The sequence below is a fragment of the Leucoraja erinacea genome, chromosome 16 (assembly GCF_028641065.1).
Source record: "Leucoraja erinacea ecotype New England chromosome 16, Leri_hhj_1, whole genome shotgun sequence".
In the NCBI taxonomy this organism is placed as follows: Eukaryota; Metazoa; Chordata; class Chondrichthyes; order Rajiformes; family Rajidae; genus Leucoraja; species Leucoraja erinaceus.
In genome coordinates this window covers 38,330,024-38,344,640 of record NC_073392.1, presented here as the reverse complement: position 1 = coordinate 38,344,640, position 14,617 = coordinate 38,330,024, and the positions used below count along the sequence as shown (strand labels likewise).

The window sequence follows — 14,617 nt, the reverse complement described above, 5'->3', positions numbered from 1 at the left end:
ATTGTGCAAATGTAGAAGATCAAGAAAATCGTCATGGAACCATTTATAGGTGTGTAGAGTAGGGGTCAGAGTACGTAACCCTGAGGACCAGCAGTGTTGAGGGCCAGGACGGAGGAAATGTTATGACCAGTATTAATCGACTGAGGTCTGTTAGTCAGAGAGTCCAGAAGCCAGATGTAGGCCAAGGTCCAAGCCTTTCAGTATTCGGTAAGTTTCAATGAGGTCACCCCTCATTCTTGGGTTCAGTATTAGTATCAATATTAGAATACTGAAAGGCTTGGATAGAATGGAGGTGGAGAGGATGTTTCCACTAGTGGGAGAGTCTAGGACTATAGGTCATAGCCTTAGAATTAAAGGACGTTCTTTTAGGAAGGAGATGAGGAATTAATTTTGTCAGAAGGTGGTGAATCTGCAGAATTCTTTGCCACAGAAGGCTGTGGAGGCCAAGTCAGTTGATATATTTAAGGCAGAGATAGATAGATTCTTGATTAGTACAGGGGTCAGAGGTTATGGGGAGACGGCAGGAGAATAGGGTTAGGAGGGAGAGATAGATCAGTCATGGTTGAATGGTGGAGTAGACTTGACGTGCCGAATGGCCTATTTCTACGCCTATCACTTATGACATTACAACCTTATGATTATGGTGCTGGAGGTTGTGCTGTTATCAATGAATAGCATCCTGACACCCAGTTCTTCTTGTCAAGGTGATTCAGTGCTCAATGTAGTGCAAGTGGGATGGCTTCCTCTGTAGACCTATTTGTTCCTGCATGCATATCTCAAGAGGTATAGGTTCTCCAGGGGACTGGTGGCCATAGCCAATTTTTCAAAGCACTTACATATGGCTGAGGTTAGAGCGAGTAGGTGGCAGCTTTACCTATCTGGGGACAAATGATGAAGGTTTCCTTGAAGGAGATGGGGACAGTAGACCATTGAAGTGAGAAGTTGAAGATATCGCCAAAGATTATAGCCAGTTGATCAGCGCAGGACTTCAGAAACCATCCCAGGACTCCATCTGGGCTGTCACCTTTCCGAGAGTCTGCTTTCCATGATTATTACCATATTATCATAGTTGTCAATATCACCGTTTGGCTGAAACTGTATAAGCAGCAGTATAAACATATAACTGTTCAAATTACAATGAAGGTGCTTCAATAAATCACATGCAAATTCTAATGAACTTGAACCCTGATATCTGATAATTTTATATCATGTGATGTTATGTTTTGCAAGTAATGTACATGGTTGGTAGAAGTTTACTTCTGGTTACCGTGGGCAATAGTTACCTACAGCATTATAAAAAACCTTAAAATACGCACGTAAAATTTCACACCTACTAATAAATCTGTCATATTGTAATGTGCACGATTTAAATGACACTCTAACTATCATGTGATTGGTTGTTCACTGTCAGGAAAATCTGTACAGATCTAAAGGCAAGTAAATCAGTCAAGTTGCCACGTGGAAAAACGCTATCATCAAATCGGATGATTTCAAAGGGAACTTCCCGCAAAACAATCAAAGAAGGTACGTAAATATAAATTTTGTACCTTCAGCTAAAGACAAAGAAAGTTTTTGGGAGTTATTTTTCATCTCCTAGCAGGAAGCAGGCAGGAGCTGAGCAGGACGACACGCGGGGAATGGCCGCACTGTGGAGTCAACAAATAACCTTTTCACTTTCAGAGCCACTCCACATCTTCACAGCTTGAGGCAAGCTGCTAGCATAAAATCTCATTTCCCAGAGGCAAATTGCTATTTAATTGGAGGGAATCTGCTTCCAAGATGGCGTCCAACTCAGGCAACTATTTTTATTCTTGTCACAGAAGCAGATCTACAATCACATATTACAATCGCTCCACACTCTTGAGTCTGAAAAAGGGTCTCGACCCAAAACATCACCGTTTCCTTCTCTCCAGAGATGCTGCCTGGCTTGCTGAGTTACTCCAGCATTCTGTGTCTATCCACACTCTCAAATCTCTACTCTGCAGTAACATTTCTTCACTAAATATTATTCCCTTATCATGTATCTTTACACTGAAAATTGATCGATTGTAAACATGTATTGACTTTCTGCTGACCGGATAGCACGCAACGAAAGCTTTTCACCGTACCACAGTACACGTGACAATAAACTAAACTAAATTAAACAAAGTAAAGAAATTAAGCACTGCTGCAGAGTATCGTATATCTATTATTATATAAAAGTCTGTGGCTGCCGCTTGCCATCCGTCCATCCGGCTGCCGGCTGCCTTTCTACCTTTTGATTCGCTGCTCCTTCCTATCAGCTTCCAACACACTTCAAAACAAAGTTGCAAGACAGGAACACTCTGAACTTTTCACCTCAATGGGATATCACAGCAAGTGTTTCAACAGGAGTGGGAGGGCCAATTGGTATTGCAATTGGAACTGCTGCAGCAGGCAGGGGAGGTGAAATTTGAATTTTTTTTTTAATCCACTGCTGAGGGAGGCAGGGGAGTGCTGGAATCTTACATTTGGGAACGGGTTCAGTTCCGTTGGAGGAGACGGGTGCATGGTGGAATATTGGGTGGGGGATCACACCATTGGGGGAGCAGACCCAACGGGTCTGCACTTGGTCTAGTGTTTCTTATAAGTAAGAGGTGGACTAAACAAGGGAAGGAACACCTCTGGCTGACACATATTTGTGGAGGTTTGGGGATTTAAGAGGCAGCCATGGTTGATACAAAATCATCGATAGATGCTCCTGAATCCCAAAATCCTGGGGTGCCGCGCGCGACCGCGCGTCACTGCCTACACCACCATGCCTCACAATGTGCCTTGCGCTCATAATGCACGTCGTGCGTCATGATGTGTAAATTATGTTGCGTAAATGATGCGCAAATGACACACAAGTGGGACAGGCCCTTTACTTATCTCTTGGACATAGCTGCAGTGACTTCTTGTGCTTTCCATGCCATGGTAATCTGGCCCACAGATGTAAAAAAATCTTTGCCATTGTACATATGAACACAATTTCACACTTCTTGCCTAAGAATCTGATACACAACCAAAGGAGACAAGTAACCCTGCACTCGCTTGTCGATAGAGAAGATACCACCGTCAACATCATTGGAAGTTTCGTAACATTCAGGCAACAGAATGATTATCTGAAGGCTTAAATTGGCCATTCATTAAAGATATTACTTGACCAATGGATAAGATCTTACCAGAATCTCCATTTGAGTTTGGTGAATCATTTACCCTTTGGTCTTGAGTAGCCATTCTGAAGAATCCTACAACTAGTGCAAGCCTGCCTTACTACTTCTCAGGGTTGAGATGAGAATGAATACACTTATTCCAGAGACTAAACAAGGCTCAAGGCTATTCACTAAGTGCATACTGATTTACAGTGGCTTGCAAAAGTTTTCATACCCCTTGAGCTTTTCCACATTTTGTCACGTTACAACCACAAACGTAAATGTATTTTATTGGGATTTTATGTGATAGACCAACACAAAGTGGTGCATAATTGTGAAGTGGAAGGAAAATGATACATGGTTTTCAAATTTTTTTACAAATAAAAAACTGAAAAGTGTGGCGTGCAAAAGTATTCAGCCCCCTTTACTCTGATACCCCTAAATAAAATCCAGTACAACCAATTGCCTTCAGAAGTCACCTAATTAGTAAATATAGTCCACTTGTGTGTAATCTAATCTCAGTATAAATACAGCTGTTCTGTGAAGACCTCAGAGGTTTGTTAGAGAAGAGTAGTGAACAAACAGCATCATGAAGCCCAAGGAACACACCAGACAGGGATAAAGTTGTGGAGCAGTTTAAAGCAGGGTTAGGTTATAAAAAAATATCCCAAGCTTTGAACATCTCACGGAGCACTGTTCAATCCATCATCCGAAAATGGAAAGAGTATGGCACAACTGCAAACCTACCAAGACATGGCCGTCCACCTAAACTGACAGGCCGGGCAAGGAGAGCACTGATCAGAGAAGCAGTCAAGAGGCCCATGGTAACTCTGGAGGAGCTGCAGAGATCCACAGCTCAGGTGGGAGAATCTGTCCACAGGACAACTATTTGTCGTGCACTCCACAAATCGGGCCTTTATGGAAGAGTGGCAAGAAGAAAGCCATTGTTGAAAAAAAGCCATAAGAAGTCCCATTTGCAGTTTGCCACAAGCCATGTGGGGGACACAGCAAATATGTGGAGGAAGGTGCTCTGGTCAGATGAGACCAAAATTGAAGTTTTTGGCCTAAATGCAAAATGCTATGTGTGGCGGAAAACTAACACTGCACATCATCCTGAACACACCATCCCCACTGTGAAACATGGTGGTGGCAGCATCATGCTGTGGGGATGCTTTTCTTCAGCAGGGACAGGGAAGCTGGTCAGAGTTGATGGGAAGATGGATGGAGCCAAATACAGGGCAATCTTGGAAGAAAACCTGTTAGAGTCTGCAAAAGACTTGAGACTGGGGCGGAGGTTCAACTTCCAGCAGGACAACGACCCTAAACATACAGCCAGAGCTACAGCTACAATGGAATGGTTTAGATCAAAGAATATTCATGTGTTAGAATGGCCCAGTCAAAGTCCAGACCTAAATCCAATTGAGAATCTCTGGCAAGACTTGAAAATTGCTGTTCACAGACGCTCTCCATCCAATCTGACTGAGCTTGAGCTATTTTGCAAAGAAGAATGGGCAAACATCTCAGTCTCTAGATGTGCAAAGCTGCTAGAGACATACCCCAAAAGACTTGCAGCTGTAATTGCAGCAAAAGGTGGTTCTACAAAGTATTGACTCAGGGGGGCTGAATACTTTTGCACGCCACACTTTTCAGTTTTGTATTTGTAAAAAAATTTGAAAACCATGTATCATTTTCCTTCCACTTCACAATTATGCACCACTTTGTGTTGGTCTATCACATAAAATCCCAATAACATTTACGTTTGTGGTTGTAACGTGACAAAATGTGGAAATGTTCAAGGGGTATGAAAACTTTTGCAAGCCACTGTATATTGGAGAAAGTCCCTTTGTTCAAGAGATTTATTGTGATATGCACAAATACTTATTTATTTAGCTCAAATAGAGCATAGGCAAAGAAGTTGTGGACATGCGTGACCATGACTATCATGGTTATTGAAGTTTATTCTTGGTTGTGATATATCCTTCAGTTACTGCCCAGGTAACTTAAGTTTCTAAGGTACACAAAAATGCTGGAGAAACTCAGCGGGTGCAGCAGCGTCTATGGAGCGAAGGAAATAGGTAACGTTTTGGGCCGAAACCCTTCTTCAGACTGATAGGGAGTGGCGGGGAGAAGGAAGGAAAAAGGAGGAGGAGGAGCCCGAGGGCTGGGGGATGGGAGGAGACAGCTCGAGGGCTAAGGAAGGGGAGGAGACAGCAAGGGCTAACAAAATTGGGAGAATTCAATGTTCATGCCCGCCGGATGCAGGCTCCCCAAGCAGAATATGAGGTGCTGTTCCTCCAATTTCCGATGTTGCTCACTCTGGCAATGGAGGAGACCCAGGACAGAGAGGTCGGATTGGGAATGGGAGGGGCAGTTGAAGTGCTGAGCCACCGGGAGGTCAGGTAGGTTGACTTAAGTTTCTGTCTGTATTTCTGCCCAAAACTTGTGGGTGTGTGGTCCTGGATCCAGACATTGTGATTGCTTTCTGTGATGAGAAAATAATCCCTATGCTCATTGGAAAAAGAGCAAATTGAAAGAGTTCTCTTTATGATTATTCCACCTTCTGCTCCTCCTGTAACGCAAGAAATGAGGTGAAATCTCGTATGTGTATGTGACAAATAAACTTAACTTGACTTGACTTGAAATACAAAAAAAAACTTAATTGCGCATTATATATTTATTGAAATATATGCTTTCAAATATTTTGTCAAAAGAAGCAAGTTCCAGTGAAGTAATTATCTCAAATGCCTTCTACCAGAGAGGAAGGGAAAACTCCTTAACTGGCAGATGTATGACCACCTTGGAACCCGTTATCCACATTTGATGAACGCGATCAACATGTGGTGTTGTCAGTATATAATAGTAAGATTAAACGAGAACTTACCAGTTTGAAGTTTGATTTGTATTTTATGAGGAGTTACGATGAGGGATTACGTGAAGACCCCGTCCAGCACGCATGTGCGACATACTTCAAAGCAGCGGTGTGGAATCACAGAAACAACACAATAATTGAAATAAACATAGTAAAGATAAGGAGAACTAAGTTACCAGTTGATCTCTATAATTGAGGGTGGGAGCAGAGGGCACATAATCCCTCATCGTAACTCCTCATAAAATACAGATCAAACTTCAAACTGGTAAGTTCTCGTTTAATCTTACTATTTTACTTCGGAGTCACGTGAGTGACTACGTGAAGATTTTAAAGCTCTGTGATTTCAAACCGTGTAACAGTTCACACTTCACTCGCTGCCAAAGTCATCCAAAGGAGGAAGTATGTTATCGTAATCAACCATGAATCTGTTTATAAACCAATAATGGTATTTATTTGAAAACAATTACAACGAAAAATAATGCTCCCCCGGGCTTAAATTATATGTTTGCAGAGTCCAAAATTCTTTCTGCAAATAAAACAGCTTCTGCTAACGGCTTGTCGTAGAACGTTTGAAAGGTTCTCTCCATGGACCACCCCGCTGTTGCCAGGATGTGGTCTAATGGCACGTCCATTCTTTTAGCCACCGACGTGGATGCTGCCCTGGTGGAGTGAGATGTGTAAATGTCAGTATCCACTCCAGCAGCTCCCAGTACCTGTTTGAGCCATCTACAGATGGTTTGGCTCGACACCCGACCATGTGGTTTTTTTGTGGCTGACCCATAAAGCTTTTTCTCTCCTTCGGGAATCTTTAGTTGTGTTGATGTATAACAGCAAATGAGTCATGACACATAAACGGGGGTCAGGTGGGCACGCCCGGAATTCCATAATAAGATCTGAAGTTCCTGGTCTGCTCTGTTTTATCAGCTCCTGAATGGTGAATGTTATTTGGTCTGGTGTTATGACCATGTTGTCCAGTCTGAGTAAGTGAAGGGACTGGACCCTTTGTGCTGAGACTAGCGCCATCGGCATGACCATTTTCGGGTTAGTTGTTCCAGAGTGAGGGATCTGGCTGGTGACCATCCCCTTAGGTATGTCAGGACAACACTGACATCCCAGATCTTGGTATACCTAGGTCTTGGGGGATTTGAATTGAAGATCCCTCTCATTAATTTGATCACCAGCGGATGAGACTCTATGGCCTGTTGTCCTGGTGCCTGTCTTAGGTAGGCTGACAGTGTACTTCTAGCACAATTGATAGCGCTATAGCTCAGACCTTCATCATGGTGAAGGCTGGCCAGGAACTCCAGTACATTTGTTATGGTGGTTGATGAGTAGGTTGTCCCTGTTCTCGAGTAGTATGTTTCCCATTTTCTTATGCTCGAGAGGTATTGTTTCTTGGTGGAAAGTCGGTGAGATGCTGTCATCGTGTCCATGGTCCTGTTTGACAATCCCAGGTCCAGCAAAGGTCTTTTTAGAATCTGCAACCCAGTAGGTTAATTCTGTCATGGCATGGGTGACCGGGTGAATCAGTAGATCTGGTCCACTGGGAATGGTCATTGGTGTTTCAATGACCCTGTCAAGGACCACTGGGAACCATGGCTGTGTAGGCCAGTCGGGTACTACCAAAATGCCTGAAGCAGAGTCCATCTGTATTTTGCGTAGTACCCGACTGATGAGGCAGAAGGGGGGAAAGGCATAGAAAAAATAGTTCCCCAAGTCCAGCGCGAATGCATTAATCGCCGCTGCCTCAGGGTCTGGTTCCCAAGTGACATACATCGGTACCTGGTGATTCAGTCGGGATGCAAAGAGATCGATATCTGGTGTGCCATATTGCTTTGTAATTTCAGCAAATACTTTGGGGTTTAACATCCATTTGGTGTTATCATTAAACTTGCGTGACCTGGTGTCTGCCACTGTATTTAGCTTACCTGGTAGGTAAGTTGCTGATAGCCAAATATGTTTTCGACACACCATTGCCAGATTGTGTTGACCAAATTGTCACATGATATCGATTTTATCCCGCCCATTTGGTTAATATAGGCCACCACTGTGGTATTATCAATCTGCAAACGAACATGCAAATGGAGCATATTTGTACAATATGCTTTTAAACCATAGAATGCACCCAACATTTCCAAATAGTTTATGCCTAGTGTCTGTAGTAGTGATGATTCTAGATTAGTCCATCTACCACTTGTGCTGGATATGGTATTAGTTGCTCCCCAGCCTTGAGCACTGGCATCTGTTTGTATAGTTAACGTTGGGTTATTGATGATGATAGGACTGGCACTATGCCAAATGATCTCTATCCACCATTGTAACTGATATTGCTTCAATGGGCAATTTCATGGTTCGGTCAAAATGACCTGCATGTCGTTTTAACGCTTGCACCTTTGCTCTTTGTCTTTTTTGATAGTGCAATGGTCCAAACTGGGTTGCTGGAAATGCTGCTACTATTTTCCCAATTACTCTTGCCACTTGTCGGATGGTTGGTCGATTGTTAACCATTAATTTGTTAAACGTTTGTGCCAATTCTGCTGATTTTTCTTTTGGCAATGTTACAGACATGTGGACTGAGTTAATTGTGAATCCCAGATAGTCCATAGTTGTGGATGGCGTCAACTTAGATTTATCTGGATGTATGACAAAACCCAAGGTTTCAAATAAATGTTTAGTAGCTAATACTGCTGAATTAGCTAATTCCATGGTTTTGCCTATTATCAAAATATCATCAAGATATGCCATGACAATATGTTTTTGTTTTCTTAATATTGCCAAGGCTGGTTTTAATATCTTGGTAAACAGTCTTGGGGCTGATGTTAGTTCATTAGGCAACGATTTGAACTGCCATAGTTGCCCCATCCAGGTAAATTTTAGGTATCTACGATGATCCTTATGAATAGGTACTGAATAGTAGGCACCTTTTAAATCGATGCTTGCCATAAAGTATCCTTTGGAAATCAGTTATTTGGCAGTCACAAATGTTTCCATTTTAAAGTGTATATACTTAACAAAAGTATTCAATGTTAAGTCAATGATGATGCGACATCCACCATCTTTTTTTGGTTTTGGTAAATATATTTGAAAAATTCCAAAGGTTCATGTTCAGATTTCTCAATGATACCCTTTGTAAGTAACCTCACCAGTTCTGCTTGTCCCTCCAGTTTTTCTTTTAGTGAGAGGGTAAAACCCCTTTGGGGTGCCTGCTGAACTGGTGGCATGTTTTCTTGAATAAATTCAATTTTGTATCCTCGAATACTGTTAAGTATATAACTATCAAGTGTGATAGTCCTCCATGCTTCCATGAACAGGTGTAGTCTCCCCCCCCTGTTAGCACAATTCCCCCACCTTTTATGTACTGGTAGGAACCAGACCCACCTACCTCCATTGTTATTGGTGTATTCATTTCTTCTGTTTCTGGTTCCTTGTCTGTCGGGGTGGTGCTGTTGGGGGGTGGCGCATTTTCCATGGGGCCCGCTCTGGGCCCTGGCCTAAAAAAGGCTTCCGGGGATGGTGTGTGGGCCCTGAGCTTTCACCAGTCTCATGAGTTGACGTCGACTGGTGGATTCAATGGGGTACTGCCGTCTGAGTTGAGTGGTTCTGCTCGTTCCGGGTCCTGCCCTCATGAGGCCAAATGCTTTGGATTCCTCATCCAGGTCTTTGACTTGTTTGGGCAAGTCCTTGCCAAATAGCAGGATCTGTGGTTCTGAGGCCGGTGTTCTGCACAGTCCTGCAAATTTCGGATTGAGGGCAGGTCTTATTGCTTCCTTACGGAGGTTGTTAATCTCGTACTGTGTGTTGCTCAGTAGAGCCATGGTATCTTGCTGGTTAGTTGTCATGTCTACCCCGTCCACGGAACGAGCATAGGAGGTGATAGCCGATGTCAGGAGCTTCAATATTCGCTGCAGTTTCAATTCTTGGGTTCTGATACCCTGCCCAATGTACCCCCAGATTTGACTGTTGACGGCAGGTACATTGAGCGAAATGCAGTTTTCAGGAGGCGTGTAGAGGTCCAACGCCTCATTGACTACCTGTTCTTGCAGTGGTTTAAAGGACAGGTACTCAATGCTGGCCGCCAGTGTAGGCTGTAACGGCCGTCCCGCTCACGGTGTTGCCACGTAGCGGTTCACCACTCCCAGCAGCTCTTCCTGTTCCTGTACCCTGTGCATACTCCCGGTATCTTCGGCCAGTGACCCCTGTTCTTGACCAGCCCAGTCCTGGTCGCCAACGCTCCCCTCTACTGAGGGAGATGCGATGGCCAGTGCGTGGTAGTGCACTGGAGCGGGAGTGCCTGTGCTCCCTTGGCGAGCTTGCCCCATCTCCCGGAGCAAGTCTCGCTGGAGCATTTGCTCCATGAGCCTTTCTAATTGGCTCAAACAGCCATCTTTGCCGCTCTTGGGCGGTGAGTCTTCCCCACCGGACTCGTCTGAGTATACCGGCCGGTCCGACTTCCGTTTTGCCTTGCCTCCAGTTCAGGCTGTGCTAGCGGCGCTGGGCTCGGCTCGGAATTGCTGTCGCCCCCCCACTGAAGGAACTCTCATGTTCCGTCGGAGTCGGACGGGGAACGACCTTTCCTGCTTGTTTTCCCTTGTTCATCCTGTGAGTGAACAAACCAGAAAAAGGGTTTCGAAAATACACGACCTCAGAGTAAGTTAGTTACCTGGAGGTCCCGTTTTTTAAACTTCTAGTGGGAGCGCCTGACCTCCCGTTCGTTGCTGTTGCACTGTGTGAGACGCTATGTCGCGCATGCGTGCCGGACGGGATCTTCACGTAGTCACTCACGTGACTCCGAAGTAAAATTGAAAATTTTAAAGTTGCAGCAATATTATTTAATCCCCACTTGTATTTATTAACTGGACTTGAGTTCAATATGAGTACCAGAAAAAATAATGTCTCCTGGATCAAATGGGCAGTTTGTAAATAGAGCAGTGAATTAATGGGTAGAGCAGATACATTATAATAATGCGAATGTTGACTTTTTTCTTGCAAAGTGGTGAAATGGGGAAAATCAATCTCTTTACCACTTTGTATATGTGGTTATATACAAAGTTGAGAACTTCTGAGATGAGAACTTAATTTTTTTTTGTCTTTCAAATCAAATCATTGACAAATTGACCACATCGCAATACAAACTGGATATTGAAACCAGATTAGTTTATTGCCATTTAATGTTGCCAAGTTATTGCCAAGTAATCCTATATATAACAATAAATAAAGCAATGAATGCCAAATAGCAGAATAGTACAAATATTATCGTGCAATCTGTATACATGTATAACATTTTGAAAATATTTTTGAACATTCTTGCATTTTAATATTTTTCAATAATTACAAATGGTTAGATTATGCACAGAAGTAAGAAATAAGAAACCATATTTTCCAAATATTTTAGCCTTTAATTCATGGTTAATTATTTTTTAGCTCATTTAAAATAAAAATTTGGGATGTTTCTCATAATGAAGATATTAATCAAAAATGTTTGTTCTCTTTGAGGTTAAGAATGTGCAGAGAGCCAACTTGTTTTGCCTTTGGAATGAATGGGTGGGCAACCATTGCATGTCTTTAGTCAAGTCAAATAATTGCTTCAAGCTTGATATGAAAGTAAACTTTAAATTCTATTTGCAAGTTTAGGAACCATAAAAAAAATATATAGAACCAATACATTCCAACTTTGACTTTAAATTAGCTTGTTTGCAAGCATAATTTCAGAACCAGCACTTGCTGTGTATAAGAAGGAACTGCAGATGCTGGAGAATCAAAGGTTACACAAAAATGCTGGAGAAACTCAGCGGGTGCAGCAGCATCTATGAAGGAAATAGGCAACGTTTCGGGCCGAAACGTTGCCTATTTCCTTCGCTCCATAGATGCTGCTGCACCCGCTGAGTTTCTCCAGCATTTTTGTGTAACTTGCTGTGTATTGTTGCTTGGAAATTCTCCTGCCCTGGGAAAGATATATTATATAGTTCAGGAAGAAAGACACAAAGTGCTGGAGTAACCCAGCGGGTCTGCCAGCATATGTGGGGAACATGGGTAGGATCCTGACCTTTCAGATCGAGCCCCTTCTTTAGACTGAAAGGTCCTCATCCGAAACTTCACATATCCATCCAACAGGGGTTCCCCTCCCCCATCATAGATTTGGCCCTCACTCGTGTCTCCTTGGTACCCCGCAGCTCCACCCTTGCTACCCCTCCCCCTCCCCCTCCCCCCCTCATCATAACAGAGACAGAGACCCCTAGTCCTTATCTTTCACCCCATCAGCCACCGCATACAACACATAATCCTCTGACATTTTCATCACCTCCAACGGGATCCCAACACTAGTCACATCTTCCCATCTCCACCTCTTTCTGCCTTCTGCAGACTCCCTGGTTAACTCATCCCTTCCCATCCAAACCACCCCTTCCCCAAGTACCTTCCCCTGCAACCACACAAGATGCACCACCTGACAGTCCTTTCAGGTTAGGCAGAGGTTCACTTCACCTCCTCCAACCTCATCTACTATATCCATTGTTCAAGATGTGGACTCTTATACATCGGCGAGACCAAATGTACTGGGCAATCATTTCGCTGAACACCTTCGCTCAGTCCGCCTAAATCTACCTGATCTCCCGTTTGCTGGACACTTTAATTCTCCTTCCCAGCTTACTTCCCAGTGGTATGAATATTGATTTCTATAACTTCAAGTAACCCTGACATTCCCTCTCTCTTTATCCCTCCCCCAACCAAGTTGCACCAACTTCTCGTTTTCACCCAACAAACAGCTAACAATGGCCTGTTTCCTTTATCATCCTTACTTGTTTGCATATCTTTCATTCATTGTGCTTTAATTCTCTACATCATTGTCTATAATGCTCATTTCTGTTTTCCCTAACTAGTCTGAAGAAAGGTCTTGACCCGAAATGTCACCCATTCCTTTTCTCAAGATATGGTGCCAGTCCCGCTGAGTTACTCCTGCATGTTGTGTCTATCTAGCATAAACCTGCTCTCAATCTAAATTGCACATTGAGCAGAGGAATACATCTAAATTGGAGGAATTGTGGTGAAGAGATTTTTTTTTTTTTTTTTTTTTTTTTGTTTTGTTTATTTTATTAGAAGTTAATACAGCACAAAACAGTACAGTGGCACCTAATTTTAGGTGCCAACTATGTAATACCGTAATCCATTCTATGTACAACCTCTAGTTTTATGTTATAAGAAGGAAGTAAGCAGGACAAGAAAAAGAAAACAATAGAAAGGGGAAAAAGTGGAAAAATAGATGGTAGAGAGTAGAAAAACGTGAAGTGTGTATATAAAAAATAAAAAAAGGAAGAGAGAAAGTGGAAAGTAGAAATAGAAGAGAAGGCCCCTTAAAAGAGAATTTTTCAAATCTGTATTCGGAGATGTAGATCTATCCGCGTCATGAACTGAAATCAGCAATCCTTACGGTACCGCTGCATCACATGATTCCAAAAAGTCGATGAAAGGAGACCAACTCCTTAAGAATTGGTCATATTTATCTATTAGTCGGAGTCTCATTTCTTCAAGGCGTGCTATGTCCATCATATTCCTAATCCACATTTTAACAGTTGGTGTGGTTGTATTTTTCCAAAATTTAAGTATCAATTTCTTTCCAATTATTAACCCATAATTAAAAAAAACATTTTGATCTTTATTTAAATTGGTATCTTCTCCTATTATTCCAAATATAATCCATTCCGTTTTGGGTTCTATTCTTGACTTGAAAATCTTTGTAAATATATCAAATATATCACTCCAAAATTTATTCAACTTTGTACATCCTACAAATGAGTGTGTTATATTAGCGTTTTGAAACAAACATTTATCGCATCTGGGAGAGACGTTTGGATAAAATTTATTCAACCTCGTTTTTGAATAATATAGTCTATGTAATAATTTGAATTGAATTAAATTATGTCTTGCATTAATAGAACAGTTATGTGTATTCATCAAATACTTTTCCCATCTATCCTTCGAGATCTTTATCATTAGCTCTTGTTCCCAATCTTCCCTTAATGCTTCTGTTGAGGGTGATTCTCTATTTAATATATTATTATAAAAGTATGATATTAATTTTTGTGAATCAGCCTTAATATTCATTGCTTCTTCTAAAGGATCTAAAAATATAGTTTGAAATCTATGTGTATATTTCTTCATAAAGTCACATACCTGTATATATTTAAAATATTGATTATCCTTCAATTTAAATTTTAATTTTAATTGTTGAAATGATAACAGTTTGCCCACTTCATACATATCCTCTACTTTCCTAATCCCTAGTCTATCCCATTGTTGATATGTGTTGTCGATGAGAGAAGGTTTGAATGCGGGGTTGTTCAATAGTGGGGTTAGTACTGATAAATTATTTAATTTCAAGGATACTTTTATTTGTTTCCAAATTCTTATTATATTGTGAATAATTGGGTTCTTCTTATATTATACTATTCAATTTTATCGGTGAGAGCAGGATCGTTCCTATATCGTGCGGATAGCACTCCTCTTTCTCCATTCTTATCCACTCCAACTGCTGAGTGGAACTATCCAGCCAGTATATTATGTTCTTAATATGCATGTGGTGAAGAGATTTTAACGGGTGCAT

At 42.0% G+C, this 14,617-nt stretch overlaps 1 protein-coding gene across 1 annotated transcript in view; it reads left to right on the top strand.

Moving 5' to 3' along the window:
* The window catches only part of cfap92 (cilia and flagella associated protein 92 (putative)), a 142,225-nt gene that overhangs the window by 31,535 nt on the left and 96,073 nt on the right, over window positions 1-14,617 (top strand). The window contains exon 7 of the mRNA XM_055648201.1: window positions 1,412-1,524. Coding sequence (XP_055504176.1) covers window positions 1,412-1,524 — 113 coding nt within the window. The remainder of the gene's footprint in view (window positions 1-1,411; window positions 1,525-14,617) is intronic.